The sequence below is a fragment of the Eurytemora carolleeae genome, unplaced genomic scaffold, assembly GCF_000591075.1.
Source record: "Eurytemora carolleeae unplaced genomic scaffold, Eaff_2.0 scaffold1371, whole genome shotgun sequence".
Lineage (NCBI taxonomy): Eukaryota > Metazoa > Arthropoda > Copepoda > Calanoida > Temoridae > Eurytemora > Eurytemora carolleeae.
In genome coordinates this window covers 38,543-56,129 of record NW_019397262.1, presented here as the reverse complement: position 1 = coordinate 56,129, position 17,587 = coordinate 38,543, and the positions used below count along the sequence as shown (strand labels likewise).

The 17,587-nt window shown below is 30.8% G+C and overlaps 1 protein-coding gene across 1 annotated transcript; it reads left to right on the top strand.

Annotated features, from left to right (window-relative positions):
* The first annotated feature begins 2,738 nt into the window (after positions 1 to 2,738).
* LOC111713108 (uncharacterized) lies at positions 2,739 to 15,290 on the top strand. Its single transcript, XM_023487903.1, has 14 exons — positions 2,739 to 2,786; positions 2,989 to 3,057; positions 4,137 to 4,242; positions 4,828 to 4,886; positions 4,995 to 5,027; positions 5,742 to 5,817; positions 6,910 to 6,986; positions 7,664 to 7,760; positions 9,174 to 9,345; positions 9,639 to 9,698; positions 10,277 to 10,432; positions 10,851 to 12,413; positions 12,647 to 14,251; positions 15,120 to 15,290. The coding sequence occupies exons 2-14, from the start codon at positions 3,018 to 3,020 to the stop codon at positions 15,255 to 15,257; spliced, it is 4,182 nt and encodes a 1,393-aa protein (XP_023343671.1). The 5' UTR covers positions 2,739 to 2,786; positions 2,989 to 3,017; the 3' UTR covers positions 15,258 to 15,290.
* Positions 15,291 to 17,587: the final 2,297 nt, after the last annotated feature.

The window sequence follows — 17,587 nt, the reverse complement described above, 5'->3', positions numbered from 1 at the left end:
ATTGTGTCAGCCCCATAAAATTTTTTCAACTTTCAGAGAAGAATTTCATTAAAAAATCATGAATTAGCTAGGGTGAAAAATTTTTTTAACTTTAAAATCAAATTTATTTTCCCCAGAATTTATGTTATGAATTGTAGTGAAAAAAAAACTTCTGAAAATTCGTTTTTTTCTGTTCTTTAAATCTTTTTAAGTCAAAGTGAAACGAACACATCCCATGGTCGAAACCTATGTATCGGTTTAAAAATGTGTGTTTATACAACTTGCTTTTCTTTTAACCATTGTTTTCAGTTTCTTTAAAATTGTTCATTTTTGATTGAAAGATGAATAATTAATTAATTCTCACTTTGAATTAATGATACAAAAGTTGATATATATTTCCCACCAGGCTTACGCTTTAAAAGAACTAAAGATTCTTATAACTTTGCAGCATGACGTCCAAGAGTTTTGATATTTCAAACTTGTATTAGTTGATCTACTATTATTTTTAGTTTGAATTTTGTAAAGTTATTCATCAAGTGGTCTTTAGATATACGGGCTACACAATTTGTATCCCATATATATAGCCCATGTAGTGTGTCTTTGTATTTGTTAACCCTAAGGGATTAAATTTTCTCCGGCCCCACTCTGTATGTACGTATACATGTCAAAAAGTAATAAATCCTGGCCAGGTAGGTCAGCTTGTAGAATATATTATGTTTACACACTAGCTGCTTTCTTTTAAAATATATAAAGACTAAAGACTTCATTAAAAAGTTGTCTTGTCGAAGGGGGGATGATATTGGATATTTCTTATTTGTATCTTTGATGTTGTTCGAAAATGTTATATATTATTAAATCTTACAAAATGAAGGTTAATACCCGGTTTATCCATATAGGATTAAAAAAGCCCATGTAAAAAAGTTCCGAAAATTTAATAGTAAATACATCAAATCCGCAAAAAAATTTTATTCTTATAATCACTTTACTGAAAAGAATTGTTTACTTCAAAAACAACTAGATAAAGCTTATATTGATACTAGAAAGACACTGCGTCCCCTGAAGGCATGAAATATAGAATTTTAATACTATTTTCTAAAGAAGATGATTCAGCTTTTAATGTCCAAAATTAATAACTTTTTCCCACCAAAAGAATTAAATTTTGTTAAAGACCCTCTAACTAACCCGGTTTTTCTTTTAACATTATTTTCAAAATTTCAAGAGCATATATAAACTAATTTTTGTTTATACAGAATCTGTAAGCTATATGCTGAGCTTGCACTTTTCATATCAACTTCATATAGATCAAATTCCACACTAAAACGTCAAGACCTCTAGTCTAGCAAAAAGGAAAAAAATTTAAATCAAAAAGTTTGAAAGGATTACATATTCAATTTGAAGCGAACCTTTGTTTTCGATTCATAACAGCACCCAAACACTTTAATCTGATTCATAACAGCACCCAAACACTTTAATCTGATTCATAACAGCACCCAAACACTTTAATCTGATTAATAACAGCACCCAAACACTTATATCTGATTAATAACAGCACCCAAACACTTTAATCTGATTCATAACAACACCCAAACACTTTAATCTGATTAATAATGTGGAAAACATTGTCGCTCTTCTAGCTTAAGACATTTTAATTATGACAATTTCCCAATTTGTTTCGGAAGCAAAAATCCGTAATTTCACGTGACCTTTCACGCAGTGATGGCACTGGCCGATTCACAAAATCTTATTTATAATGTGAGAGATATAGTCGTTTTTACTAGGTCTGATATTTTATACATGTTTTTCTGCAGTAGAAATGCGCAAGTCACTTTTGTTGAGAAATCACAATTAAAAATAATCAGTTTCGAGATCAAAATATTAATATATAATTCATACTTTGCAGTCAAAGGTTTTAAGGTACCGTTGTTAACCTGGAAATATTTCAAGTGTGAATCTGACATGTTTTCTATAAATGGAGTGTCCCTTGAAATGAAGTCTCCAGGCCCATAAATACAACGATTCATAGATTATTAAATATGCAGACAGATTGAAAACTTTAATTAAAATTAGAAATAGTTTAAATATTAAAACATAATAGCTTTTTGGCTAAACAAAGGTGGTTTCAATATTTTTTCTCCTGATGGCTAATAACTTAAAATTTTGTGTAGATAGAATTTTGATGGGTTACCTTGAGTCTAATAAAGAAACTATTTTTTACCCAAACTTCTGTTGCAAATAAAAAGTTTATTTCATGTGGAATTACTCGTAACTCCTGTATAATTTTAGTTTAAAATCAAATTAATTTTGTGGCATTCAGTTATTATAAATTTGTTCTTATTAAAAGCTCTGTAGTAAAGCTAAAGTTTAAAATGACAAAAATAATATACTGTTTTTGGCAGGTTTTGAACAAAAAACATTTGATAATTAAATCAAATCTTGTAACTATGTATAATCAATGTATGTAAGAAGCCTAACATAATGTAAAATAAGTAAGAATCTGTTTTCCAAAAAAATACTCATTTTTTTTATTGTACTGCACCCAGCTAACTTATTTATGAACGAAAACAAATTATGAAGCTTCTTCAAGCATCCAAAAACTAGCCTTGTATCTCATTTTCTTCCGGCAATTCAGCAGATATATTAAATTGTGCTTGATTAGGTCGGAATAATTTTTCCCGGATGGTACAATTGAAATTGCCCCAACACCTATTTTTACGGAAATCATGACTTTTAAACTCATTTTGATTTTACTATATAGAAGAAAACTACGAAGAAGAAACCTAAGAAGAAAGCTGGTCCCTCTCCTATAGGTGTCATGACAAACTCTGAAACAAAATCTCCTGACAAATCCAACCCTTAGGTGCAGCGCTCAGCCCCACTAGACTGTCTTAGCCTGAGCGATTGACCTTCTTGCACCGTGCGACGCCGACGGCCCGGCCTAACCTAGATTTAAAATAAAAAATACTTTCTTTAATATTTTTTGGTAGTTTGTCATGCATATCCCCTCTTCAGAAAATCAGCTGATTGAAGCAGGGGATTTCATGAAGTATAAGCTGGCTGAGTTTGATGCTTGCACTTCAGGAACACACTTTTTCTCATCATATTTCACAGTGCCCCCCCCCCCCAAACCCAGGGGGGTATGCCCAGCATTCTACGATGTGATCTGACTTTGAAGGGACTGATGTTGGGATTTCAAGAGACCCTTTATTTTGAATGAAGGCCATGTTCTATTCCGTAAGGCAAGTTCGTTACGAAGCCTACAAATGAAAAAGTATCAATTTTTGAAATGAAAACTTGAAAATCTCATTCATTCTGGATCAAAAATGTTGGATACTGTTGTGACTCGGACATGCCACTTTATAAATGGAGGCTCACCTACAAATTTCGTGTACAGTCCCTTTAAGTTTTAAAACAATACATAGAATGCCTATTCTTTACCTTCAATGTGAATTGCATTGAAGATATTTATGCCTTCTTTATGAAAGTTTTATATTTATTTTTGAATTACAAGATTAAGAACACTGAATTGGAATGTGTCGAATTGTTTTATTTTTTTGTAGGAATTTAAACAAGAATTTAAAAAAACCTTAGCTGTGCAAAACTTCGTGGAAAAATTAGTGTTTTCACTTTATTGCAAATTTGAAGTATATAAATAGATCGAGACTAAGTTCCGAGGGTGACAAGAAAACATTTTTTTGGAGGGTGATGGGGTGGGGGGGGGGAGGGGGGTGTTTAAAAACTTGACAGCAAATTTGTGCTCGCGGATAGTTTAACAAAAATATTATAGACAAATTCTATTCTCTTTGATTACAGAAGTAGAACACGAAACTGTATTGATTTGCAAATTTTAATATATATACTTTTCTTGTTTGTCAATGTATGTCTGTTTATAATATACAAATACGGCTGAACCGATCAGGCCCAAATTTTTACACGACGCCGAGGAAGGTTTATAAACCATCAAATTTGAAAAAATGTTTACGTCGACATTGATTATTTATAAAAATTCACCAATTTGAAGAAAAAAAAACGGAGATCGATCTAAGATGGCGACATTCAGAGCAAGCTAAAACTGTTGAGAGGAAAGATAAGTTTTAACAATTGCGAGTCATTAGTTATTTAAATAATGCGCAATTTGAGTGAGTGTGTGTGTACTGCAGAAATGGAGAGGGTTGATCTTGTTTACAAAACAATCCCAGAAGATGCAACTACTATTGATCGACTGTGGCCGAATCAGCTTCTCAATAAAGACTCCAGAATAAGAAGGTAAAAGTAAAGAAAAATTCTTTAGTAAAATATTTTAAAATGAGTTCTAAGGCGGGAAAATTTGGTTGTCAAATGAATGAAAATTACAAATTACCTTAGTCCACGTGGAGTTAACGGGTCTGTCAATATTCCAGAAAGCTGTGACTTTCGATCACAATTTGACCCATTAAACACAATTTGTTAGCCTTTTTCCTTAAATACTTTTTTTGTCGGCATATACATTTTGAATGAAAAAGTATAATATAAACAAATCCGTAAGGTAAAAGATTGTTGAATTAAAGACCAAAACACGTTTGATTTCAAATTGAAGAAACCGATTGCTGCTCACTCTGGTTAGTCCGGTGTGAGTCGTGGTCTCCGATATTTACTACTTTTAATTCTGGAAGATCAAACAGTCAAAGTTTGAAATATATCTGTCTGCAACATTAGGTTGCAAAGATATAAGGATTAAAAAATTGTATTAATGTTAAAAGTGATCAGTTTCTTTCTTGGGGAAAGTGTGGAATGTTCTGATATTGCTTTTTAAGACTATACTAAATAGTAAAGTCTATGCTCGCCGTTTCTAAAAATAATGTGAATATTTAGGGAGTTATTGAATGCTGGAATGGATCTTCTGGTGAATGGCGAGTATGAGAGTGCACTAGGAAATAAAATAAACAAAAAAATGATATTTGACTTTTAAGGTTTTTGTCAATCGTGTTTTTAAATTTTAAAATTGGTCTAAATCTTTTTTAACTTGTTTTTATTTTTAGAGAAGTATAATCGTGCAGCATTGTACAGCTCAGGTATAACATTTTTTCTTTCAATTTAAAAAAATCTTTTTATCATATTTTGCCAAATATACCTGTAAAGACGTATTTTTTAAGGTTTTAGTTATGAAGGAGTAATTGAAAAAATCCTAGTTGATAGACAATGTTATCACATTAACATGTTTATCGTTCAGCAACCTCTATAGAAATGGGGATATATCATGATTTCGATAATATAATTTAAACGACTTTTCTAATACGGTTTTGTTTGTTCCTATTATCAGACATTTCCCCCCAAATTTTAGATAAAAATTGCGAAGGAAATGTATGGTCAGCCAAAAACTATTAATTTTTGAATCCCTATATCTTTGCAATACGTTTCAATATTTTAAACTATGAATTTTCTATTTAGTTTGCAATATCAATTCATAATGTTTAGATATAGTGACATATGCTTAATAACAAGATGTCGTCTTTTCAAGATTTAGAGGTTTTTCGTTTGCAAAAACCCTGAGGCAGAAGCCCAAAGGAGTTACTCGTATGCCGCGTTGAATTACAAGACAGAGAGAGGGTTTCTGTCTCAGGGTTATTGTGAACGAAAAATCCCCTAAAACTTGAAAAGACAGTATCTAGTGTTCTATCTGTATTGTTATTAATCGATGTATAGGTTAGAAAGTTCTGGTTTGTGACAAGAGCTCTTTTCTTTGTATCAAGAACACTCTTTAAATGCATCTTAATGTCTTAATTTAGGCAAAGGATTGGCAATTTCTCTAGCAAGACGAGGAGCATTTCTACTACAGACCTTGGATCATAACTTAGCTTTAAGGTGATATTCGTTTTAACTTTTAAAATCGTTGTTTTTAAAATGTTCTCTATAACATTTAGCTTGGAATTGAGTCCATACCACAAACTACAATTTTCTAATCTTTTCAACATGGTATACAAATTTTATAATTCAAACCCAGATTATTTAGAATGGTGGATATCAAGATTAATGCTTAAACTCCTGGTTTTACTAAACCCAAGATTATTTTAAAACGCATTCGATATTCAAGAAAGAAGTTAAAAATTTAACAAATAAGCGTGTCATGTTAAGATGTACTCTTTAACTTTTGAAAAACCGATTTTGATTTTTGGTGTTGATGGTGTCATATCAATTGAACTAATCATCGATTAAACGAACGTAAGTTTTGGATTAATGTTTATTAAGACTAACTTCAGAACTACAATAGTCCTAAAATAGGTTTTCAAATAATTTCAACATAACATGATTAAATATATATTTGTTTAAATGCTATAAAGGCCGTCTTTTGAACAGCTGACTAATTCAATCGATATAAGTCCAATCGATATAGCATTTTATCGGTAATTGTTATCAAACGTAATTTTTAAACAGTACAAATATGCAAAAAGAGGAATAATAAATTATTAGATTATATTAGATTAGAACGCTAGTGTTTGTTGTAAAGATTCATTTCCTGTTTGCTAAATTTTATGCCTGATTTATTCGGTCGTTTTAACGTTTATTGGATACAAATAAAGAAATCAAAATGAAATTAAACACTAGTTAGACAATCCAAATCCATGCAGATATACGAGGCTTTTAACTGTTGCATTTTTTTCTCAAATAATAAAAAAATCACGGATTTATTTAGTTGAAATTGGAGGATTTTTAACATTTGATGAATCAGTCTACATTTTTGTTTTCAAGCAAAATGTTTTTATTTTGAAAGTTCATAAACCTTCCCTGGGGTCCCTGTCACAAAAAAATTGTCCCTGGTCGGTTTTTATGTTTTGACGTTTGTGGGATACAAACAAACAAAAAACATCCACCCAAACACTTAATATGACAAACTAAATTATATATGTAGATATCTTATGTTTTTGCTTGTTTTAAATTAAAAATTTGTTATTTTAGAGATTTATCCCTAGCTCTTGAGTATGGATGTCTGGAAAATGAACTGATGGACTTTCTATTAGATCATTACGAACAAGGTAATTTCTTTAAAGGAGTGTTATTGTAATTACATGTGACCCTTCATTTGAAGAAGGTCAAGTCCAATTCAAAATTATATCATATTTCTAGCTTGAAAAGGGTGTAATTTTTGACTATTTCATTCTTTAGAAGAAAGCCGGAAGTCACTTTTTTAAAAACCAAAGCTGAAAATAATAATTCTTTTTTACTTTATATACAGTTTCTGTAATTCCTATTTTTATATTATTTTTTTAAAAAGTTTATTCTGTTTTTGCACTTAAAAATAATTTTTTAATGTTTGTCAAATATTTTCCCCCTTTAAAAGAAGAGTGGCAAAGTCAATGGATGGAAAAGATATGACGATTTGGTTTTGATATAACGTTTTTTACCCCTGTTCTAGGATGAATAATAAATTCTTGTCAGAATTCAACATGTATTAGGGTATAGAAAACTACAATAACTTTTTCAAATAGTTGTTTGTACTGTGAATTGGAACCCTCTCTATGTACGTCGAGGTCTCTTGAAATTATCGTTACAGCTCCTTTAAACAAAAAGTCCTTATAACAACGTGGGAGTTTTCAAACTATATTTAACATAAGTATTGTAAGTAACGTGTTATATTTTTAACATAAGGTGATGATAAAATTTAGTGTGAAAATATCTTTTTCATTTTATTTTTCGATATTATATATTTTAGATATTCCCTCTGAGTTAATTGTTGGAAAGAAATATGAAATGAAGTATAACAGATCAGTTCTGAAACGAGATCAGAATCCAATAGTGTTTAGAATAAGGTAATGAATAAAGTGGGGTAACACATTTCTTGAACTTGGACTTCCAAAGTGTTCAGTAAAAACCTAAAATTTCTAATAGAAAAGAGGTACAAAGCTCCTTGGAAGTCTAGTAGTCATAAATTTCACAAACAAAGAATTTTTTTTTAACATATTTCAAAAATATATTTGTTTGATATATAATAACACTTTATCATAGTATTATTATTCTTTCGTGTCTCTACCACGTTTTTGATATTGTCTATACGTGTCTTTTTAGTTATTTGGAAAACATCCTCATTACATAAACACATCACTAAGTGTTAAGTTAGGCCCTCCGCAGGCTACACTAGGGACTAAGGCTTCACCAACTTTTTAAATGTGAACTACTATAAGGCTTGACATATGATGGGTTGATTCCTTGGGCATTTTTTTAAAATTTCCCATAGAAAAAATGAGAAATAATGAGAAAAAATGAGAAAAAATGAGAAAAAATTGGGGGAAAAGAAGAAAAAATGAGAGAAAAATCCGTTTTTGTTAAAAAGATGGGCGTGAAGCGCTCCGGATGGCTGTGAGGTTTTAAAGTAGTGCATCAAACGTTTGCTAATTTACTAAATTATGTTGTCTAAGGAATCTATTTCAGGGACTATGCTGAGTCATAATTTTATCTCATATCATACTGACAGGACGGGGTCATCTCAAATATTAATATTTTTATCAAAATTTAGAAAAATTTACAGAATTTAGCCATTTGGCTGATATGAGTATTCGGTATGTATGACTTATTTTAACGTTTCGCAAAAAACAGGGATTTTGTTATGACACTTTGTTATTTTCTTATTAATGGTTTATTTAATTTAACAAATATAGTTAGATAATTAGAATTTTCTTTTTTATACAGTTAGATCGAACATTTTGTGAGTAAAGTGACTCCATGGCAGAGTAACTCGAGAATCTTGATGGCTCTTTGTAGTGCATCAAACGTTTGCTAATTTACTAAATTATGTTGTGTAAGGAATCTATTTCAGGGATTATGCTGAGTCATAATTTATCTCATATCATACTGACAGGTCGGGGTCATCTCAAATATTGATATTTTTATCAAAATTTAGAAAAATTTACAGAATGTATGACACTTTGTTATTTTCTTATTAATGGTTTATTTAATTTAACAAATATAGTTAGATAATTAGAATTTTCTTGATTAAATTCAGAAATAATACAAGTTTTTTTATACAGTTAGATTGAACATTTTGTGAGTAAAGTGACTCCATGGCAGAGTAACTCGAGAATCTTGATGGCTCTTCACTTTATAGCTAGCAAAATAAGACTATCAATTATATTTACAGTCCCATTATTACTCTAATTCTAATTTTCTAATTCTAATTTTCTAATTCTAATTTTCTAATTCTAATTCTAATTTTAATTTTGTTCTAGGAATGTTCTAGAAGCGATATCCCTCCTTCGCAAGAGAAATACCCCTGAAGCAAAGCAAGAAAAAGCTCTGAAAATGGCAGAGATCCTAGGATATATAAAAGACTCCGAAGAATCATCAGATTTTACAAAAAACATAGAAACAAAAGAGTTTCAGATTCCTAGCATAGCACAGGGATGGAAAGTTATTAGTAAAAAAGATTAATTGGAACCAGATTTAATGCATAGAAAGAAGTGGTTGAACTACTTCTTTTTTCAAGCGGGAAAAAAAATTGGTTTAATTTAGTCTTTAATACGATGAAATTCAAAAAATATACAACCTAGCTTCAAACTTTTGCACATCGACCCAAAAGGGGAAAAGCCTGTTTAAGTATGTAACCAAAGAGAGTGGAAAAATAACTTTATTAGAGCAAAAGGAAATATCAACAGATTTTTAAATTATCTTTCGAATTTTTCATTTGTTTTTAGAAAAATTCCAGATTCTCTGCATTTTCAGAAAGTGTATCAATTGCATTTGACCCGGAAAAGGTATTTAATGAATTATAAATTCTTGGTTCCGCCGTTTTTAGCTTAAGATAAGCTTACATTATTTAGCTGTATTTATATGTTTTTATAAGAGAAGTAATTTACAATAGTCAATCAGCACTTTCTTATTTAATCTATTAAAAATGCTTTTTTAAAACATTGCCTATACGCTTACATTCCTCTAAATAAGCTGGCTCTGAAGTTTTAAGAATAATGATCTAACAAATTTACTAATATATTAAAAGAGCTTACACACATTTCCGGGACTGGGAGCTACACATTTGTACATTGCCATGTCGACTTCACTATGTTTCCCTTTAAACTTTGTTTAGAATACAAATATTTTTCAGTGAAACAAGAGGTACTGAAAAATATTTGTAGTCCAAACAAAGTTTAAAGGGAAACTTTATGTGAGTGTACCAAGATATAAGGTTTCCGTCCACTCAATTTTATACCTGAGTAATAGGAGTTCTCCACAATTGATGATTAGACCAAGATTTACAGTGGTACCATTGGGAATCTGACATACCACTGTACAGATGGAAAATAACTTTACATTAAGTATTTTATGTTTGTTTCAGGGGAGATATTTAGTTGCAACAAAGGATATTTTGGCTGGAGCTCTAATAGGGATAGAGGAAGGTTTATCAACCCTACTCTATCCTGAGAAGATGAACAACACCATTTCTCATTGCCAACATTGTTTCAAGTTTACTAAATGTCCTCTTCCTTGCGAGGTAAGGATTTTTTTTAAGTTTACATGATTATAAAAGTATATTAAGGGAGTCAATAGCAAGAATTAAACAAATGAGGATTTTTTAGAATAATTATATTTTCCCTATTAAATATTATTGACGATTTCTTGTAAAACAATTGTTTCTAGAGAAAAAATAGTCCACAGAATACTTTTTAATGATTTTTCAAATTTGTATTCCATTAGATCAAGATGTTCCTTATATCCTAAGTAGCATAGAGAGAAACAGTAAAAATACATTTTTGTTTCTATGCAGTTACTGTTAGATAAGACAAAACGGAGAAATATTTTTAACACAGCATTTATACCTTATAGAGAAACATTATTTGTATTAAATATATCTTATTTTTTTTTGCTATGCCATTTCAACTCATCTATCTAATATTTCAATTTTTTTCCAGACATGTTGTTCAGTTGTGTTCTGTTCAATTAAATGCAGACAATTAGCGTCTGAGAGCTATCACAAGTATGAATGTGAAATGCGGATTTATGAAATCATACCCTTGGAATCTTTAGAAATGGCTCCGTTCTTTTTAGTACTCCGAACATTGACACAAGAAAGCCTTCAGTTTTTCATCGATAATGGAGAGTCCTTTGAACAGTTTTTAAATGTAGAGGAACCAATTCATCCGTTCGATGGACGGAATATGGAGTGTCTAAAGCACTTGGACATGATGAATCTTGTCACACACATGAACAACATACCTGAGGACAAATCCATGAAGTGTGCTGTAATCTCAGTTTACATTCTGAGATGCTTACAGCATGGAAAGTATTTCAAGAATCACGTTCCTCAGAGAAAAAAAGGCGACCGAACCCTTCATAAACATGAATATCTTATGTTAAGAATCATTCACCATCTAGTGTTTGTACAACTTCACAATTCCCAACCCATAAATAAACTTATCACTGAACCTGGAAAATTCTCATGGGAAAGAATGGGAATATCATTAAATACAAACATAGCTCTGGTCAATCATAACTGTGATCCCAATTCGTTTATTTTCCATCTGGATAAACATGTACTATTATTAGCCTCTACGCATATAAAGGAAGGAGAGGAAATTTCTATTTCTTATGTTCCAACATACCTCTATCTTAATATTGAAAAACGAGAATACAGACTTTTGAAAAACTTTGAGTTTCAGTGTGAATGTCGAGCATGTATTGAAAAATGGAAACTTATTGATGATATTCCAGATATACTTCCTCGTATTCCAAACTTTGAGCAGGAACGCTGTTTTGTTGTCAGACATGGGGATAAAAAACAAATTTGTGATGAAATTAATGGTGCTAGATGGATGGCGGATTTTGGTCTTAATTCAGATTCATTTGAAGTTGCTCAAGAGGCGTTGGATACGTTGTGTCAATCCCTGATCACTCATGTCAGGAAACCCCATTTACATTTTGTTGAAGCATGTGAGCTAGTAGAAAAGTTAATAATTAGTCGATATATTGGATTTACTATGACCGAACTTGCTAAAATTGAGGCAGAGGCTGCTATTAAAGTTACCAAGGAAACATCCAAACAGATGGCAGAGACAGATGAAATATGTCAACCATTACACAAGTCTAACCCCAACTCTGAAATCACAAATCTAAAAAATGGACACCACAAAAGTGAGCTTAAATCAAATTCTATGGATACACCTGAAGAGACAGAGAAAATGGGTACTTCCAAACTAATTAAAGCTTTTCAAGAACAAAAAGAAAAAAGTTCAAGTCCCCTCCTTTCAGCCAGATCAAGATCACCAACATTACGAATGTTTTCCTCCCCTGAAAAAAGTGGAGAAAAGAAAAGAAGCGTACTGGAAAGATTTGATGACTCCAAGTTAAAAACTGTATCCTATCAAGCTCTACAAGATGTAAAAAAGGCCAAAAGAGATTTGGTAGAGTCTATGAAGCGTTTTCCAGCCAAGACAGACATGGCAGAGCGTATGGCAGCCTTTCAATCAAATGAAAAGGTTAGTTTTTTGTTTGATACTTATTACAAACTTTTAAGAAAAGAACGTTCACTGAGTTATTGTAACCATCTCTGATTTTCTCTGATCTTTGCAACCCAATGTCTTAGACCAAATATATTGAAGAGATAAGAATTAGAAAATCTGGGTTTGTGGCAAAGACTAAATTCCTTTATCAATTCCTTTAATTTTTAATAGGCTATTACCATTATTGTTAACAAATGTTAAACATTTAGGAAATACCACAAAGAGGTAAAAGCAAAGAGAAAACTGAAATTAAAGCTGAAACCACCAAGAAGGAAGATATGAAAGAAAATAATGCCCCACCTACCCCTAATTCTCAATTACATGTGAATAAAAAGCAAAAAGGGAATATAAAAACACTGGAAACTATTTCAGAGGAAAGAAAGGCATTTATGGAAAAAGATGATCAAGTTCAAAAAAGAATAATCATCCGAGAAGAAAAGCTAGAAATTTTAAAAGAAAAAAGCCTGAAAAAAGACAGTGAGCTGACAGCAAAAGAGCTAGAGCTTCAAAAGCTTCGAGAGAGAACAAGGCTTCTTATGCAGAAAGCTAAAGAAAAGGAGGAAAATTTTTCAAAGGAAGAAAAGGAATTTCAATCATCATTGGAAAAAGGTCCAAAGGATGGAAAAAGTAGGTTGGATAAAATTCTCGCCAAAGCAAATGAAAAAGCAAATGCAATGAAGGAGGAAATGAGAAAAAAACGAGCAAGCGAGGATGAAGACAACTTGTTATCTTTTTTAAGAAAGTCTCACAAAAAGGGAGACAGCATTTATTCTTTTATAGAAGAAGATAAAAAAGAGCCTGTGTCCACTAAAGAAGAGACAACTACAGTACAAGAAGCACAAACATCTTTCCAAATATCAACAGAAATCTCAGATGTAGTTTCTACCGCTGGTGCCTGTGCTAACTTTTACAAACCAACAACATGTATGGATATAAAGAAAGCTGTACAAAAGTCAATTGACAAAAAACAGAATGAAGTTAAACACCTTAAAAGGGTTGAAACAATGTCGATTTTGAAAAAACATGTAGAAAATGGCATTTCGGTGAACACTCTCAATATAAATAACTCCGAAATTCAACCAACTGATGCAAAGCATTTGTATTCCAATGGTCAACAAAAAGAAACATGTAAGGTGTCCTCAATCAACTTTTATCTACCAACAAGTCCCCGTCCTAACCGAGCAGTGCAAGAAAAAAAACCTATAACTTCAAAGAGTGGTGATCATGAAAAGGCTTTAAACCATAAAAAAATGCAATGTAAATTCCAGATAGGAGGAGATGACTCTGAAACTGAAGCTAATGAGGAGATAACTACTAGCTTCCAGAACAACTCTGAACCCATGCACTACTCTGAGAGGTGGAGTATGAGTCCTGTTTCCCAAGATGAAAATGAACGCCAAAGTAGATCTAAACTTAGATCTTTGGACAAACCTCCAATAATCATAAATGGAAAAATTCATAGCCCAAAAAGAAATGAAAGTAAACATGAGTATGGCAAGCTAAGTAGAAGAAAATCCTTAAGTGATAACTGTTTAATTTCTAAATCTAAACGAGCAAATGCTAATTGTACCTCAGAAAAAGATCTTGATGCATTTGGCATCCCTAAAATCCCCCGGCAGACAAGAAGCATTTCTTTGATGAGAGAAACTTTTATAAAAAGACCAACAATTGAAACCTCCAACTCTAAGGAAAAACAGAGACGCATAAGCCATGAAACAAGAACAAGCTCAGCAGCAGAGTTTAAGTCATTATTTGAAAATGGAAGTGCTTCAAGTAGGAATTCAAGATCAAGCACTCCATGCAAGCCAATTCAGGTCATTTTACAAAAACATTCCATTCAAGCTAAACTAAATTTAATGAATTTGAGCTACACCGCTAAACTACCTCCTGCCAGTTTAAATTTGAATCACTTTGCACCGTTTCAAAGTTAATTAATTAAGGATTTAAATCGGTAGTTCAAATTTGAACCGGCGGTGGGAGACAGTTCAAATTCATTGAATTTGGTCCCGGTAGTGTTTTCTGATCTAATGCTTTTCTAACGTGAAACCATTTCCTTGGGAAAATCAAGAATATTAATATTGATAAACCGTGTCATAAAGGTTATATATTTTAGAAATGCATTATTCTTTTATTTTTTTTTTAAAGATTTGAGATACACCTTTAACATAAAGACAGGAAAGACTCTTTATAAAAATGCCATCATTAATAGTAATATCAAGAACAAGCTAGTTTTTTTGAAAACGATTCACGGATTTCTACGTTATAGACAAGCAAGAAAATTAAGACATAAGTCCAATTGCTAGAAGAAAAAACACATGAGTACCTTGGTTATCAGAAAAATTTTTTTGGGGGTTAGGAACTTTGGGTATGGACATAATTTTATAAATTAATAGTTTTTCATTTACTTAATAATTTTTGCAAAAAAAAAAATTATGTAGTGAAAAAACTAACTAAAGATTAACTAATTTTGCCTCAAACTCTGATTATATAATCCCTATATCTTTGCAACCCAATGTAATAGACCTTATATATTTTAAACTTTTTTGTTAGATCAAATAATCTAAGTTTGACATATAAAAAGTATATACAATCAAGTTTGCAAGAAACTTGGAGCTATATGACAAAGACTCATTTCCTTTGTATTCAAAAACCACTTTAAAATAATGTTTGCCTTTTGTTAAGGTTGACCCCGAACATCTGAGTAAAATAAAAACTAAATTTGAAGAAATACAAACTGACAACTTGAAACTTCCCTTTCCAAACTACAGGGTCAAACCTCCTCGCCCTCAAGGGAGACCACCACCTCCTCCAAGAATTTAATAAAAAAACCATGAAATAAATAAATAAAACATTTACCAAAAAATAAATTATTTTAGCGAACTGTAGGAAAGTAACTAATTTAGTTTCAGTCTATGTATTCTCAAAATGCCAGAGACTGTTAAGTAATAATTTTAAATTTTAAAGCATATTATTCAAGAATTAATAATAGGCTAAAATTTTCTTTTTGATTGTGCGAAATTTTGTCTATACCACTTGTTCTATCTGCTTCCTTCCACTGGTTCGGAAGAAATATTTAATTTGGTATACAGGAACTCGCAGTATGCCTGAAGATTCAACCCAGTTTTAGGTCTGAAGAGAGGTGTGTGAATTTCTGGGGAAAGTCAGAAAACTTTAATAAGTTTTGAGTATTATTGAGCCCCTTCATACCAACAGATTTAGAGTGAACTTTCTTTAACCCTTTTAATTGGTTATTATATATATATTAAAAAAACGAACTATAGTAGTTTTTTCTTTTTTCGTTCTTTCGTTAACGAAGGTACGTCTTTTTATTTTTGATAATCGTTTTATCGTGTGCCTGAAACTAAATAAATCAGAATATATTCATATGAACGATATTCATATGAACGATATTCATATGAACGACATTCATATGAACGATATTCATATGCACGATATTCATATATATATAAACGATATTCATATGAACAATATTAATATGAAGGATATTCATATGAACGCTATTCATATAAACGACATTCAAATGAACGATATTTTTATGAACGATATACATATAAACGATATTCATATGAACGATATTCATATGAACGACATTCATATAAACGATATTTATATGAACGATATTCATATGAACAATATTTATTTGAACGATATTCATATGAACGATATTCTTATGAACAATATTCATATGAACGATATTTATATGCACGACATTATAAACGATATTCATATAAACGACATTCATATGAAGGATGTTTTTATGAACGATATTCATATGAACGACATTCATATGAACAATATTCATATGAACGATATTCATATTAACAATATTCATAAGAACGATATTTTTATGAACGATATTCATATGAACGATATTCATATGAACGATATTCATATGAACGACATTCATATGAAAAATATTCATATGAACGATATTCATATGAACAATATTCATAAGAACGATATTTTTATGAACGATATTCATATGAACGATATTAATATGAACGACATTCATATGAACAATATTCATATGAACGATATTCATATGAACAATATTCATAAGAACGATATTCATATGAACGATATTCATATGAACGACATTCATATGAACAATATTCATAAGAACGATATTCATATGAACGATATTCATATGCACGACATTATGAACGATATTCATATGAACGATATTCATATGAACGATATTCATATGAACGATATTCATATGAACGACATTCAAATGAACAATATTCATATGAACGATATTCATATGAACAATATTCATAAGAACGATATTCATATGAACGATATTTATATGCACGACATAATAAACGATATTCATATGAACAACATTTATATGAACGTCATTCATAAACATTAATTCATACTATAACAAAAAAAATAAAGTTAACTTTTTTCGAACGACCATCTGTTTAGTATGACAAGCATATCGTCGTTTCGTTCTTTTCTAAAAACTGAGATTCGTTAGTTTTGAAAATTCAAAAACGAAGTAAAAAACTGAATTTATTTTGGTCGTTTTATGAACGATGAATAACCCTATGCATATTTATTAAAGGAATTGTTCACTTAATTAAAGATTTAAAAAATTGTTATTCTAATTTTCTATTTTTTACACATTCAGGGTTTTCTGGGTTTTAAGGCTTTCGGGAGACTTCACAAAAATTATATTTGAACATTGTATTCTCTAAAAGATCTGCTTTTATTACACTATGGCAGAAGATAAACTTATGAATGATTTTTCAAATATTTCGAAAACTAACGAGTGATCGCCTAGACACGTATATATCTTTTATAAGAGTAAAATTTTGCTATACTTCATGAAACAAAAATTGAAAAAAAAAATAAAATTTTAAACTACGTAAAACTTCATAGGTTTGTGTGAGCTCTCTTTAAAGCCTATAATTCAAGAATATCTTAAAAAGTGAAAAATAACGATGCCAACTCAGTTCCTGCCCGCAGGCACACGAATGTCCATAATTTCTTATTTTCACAATATGATTTTTGTCTAGACAAACGAAGAATATATTATTTGATAAACTATTTGATCCGATGATTTATAAGTTTAAACTTGTTTTTCTTGTTCTGTTTAATACATTTAAATATGGTGCTTAGTT

What these genes read in the sequence shown, in the direction of transcription:
- LOC111713108 (XM_023487903.1), top strand. Translation starts at nt 3,018, where the DNA reads ATGAAGTATAAGCTGGCTGAGTTTGATGCTTGCACTTCAG. An exon ending in GTTTGATGCTTGCACTTCAG is followed by an intron (nt 3,058 to 4,136) that starts GAACACACTTTT and finishes TGTGTACTGCAG; the next exon opens with AAATGGAGAGGGTTGATCTT. An exon ending in GATCATAACTTAGCTTTAAG is followed by an intron (nt 5,818 to 6,909) that starts GTGATATTCGTT and finishes TTGTTATTTTAG; the next exon opens with AGATTTATCCCTAGCTCTTG.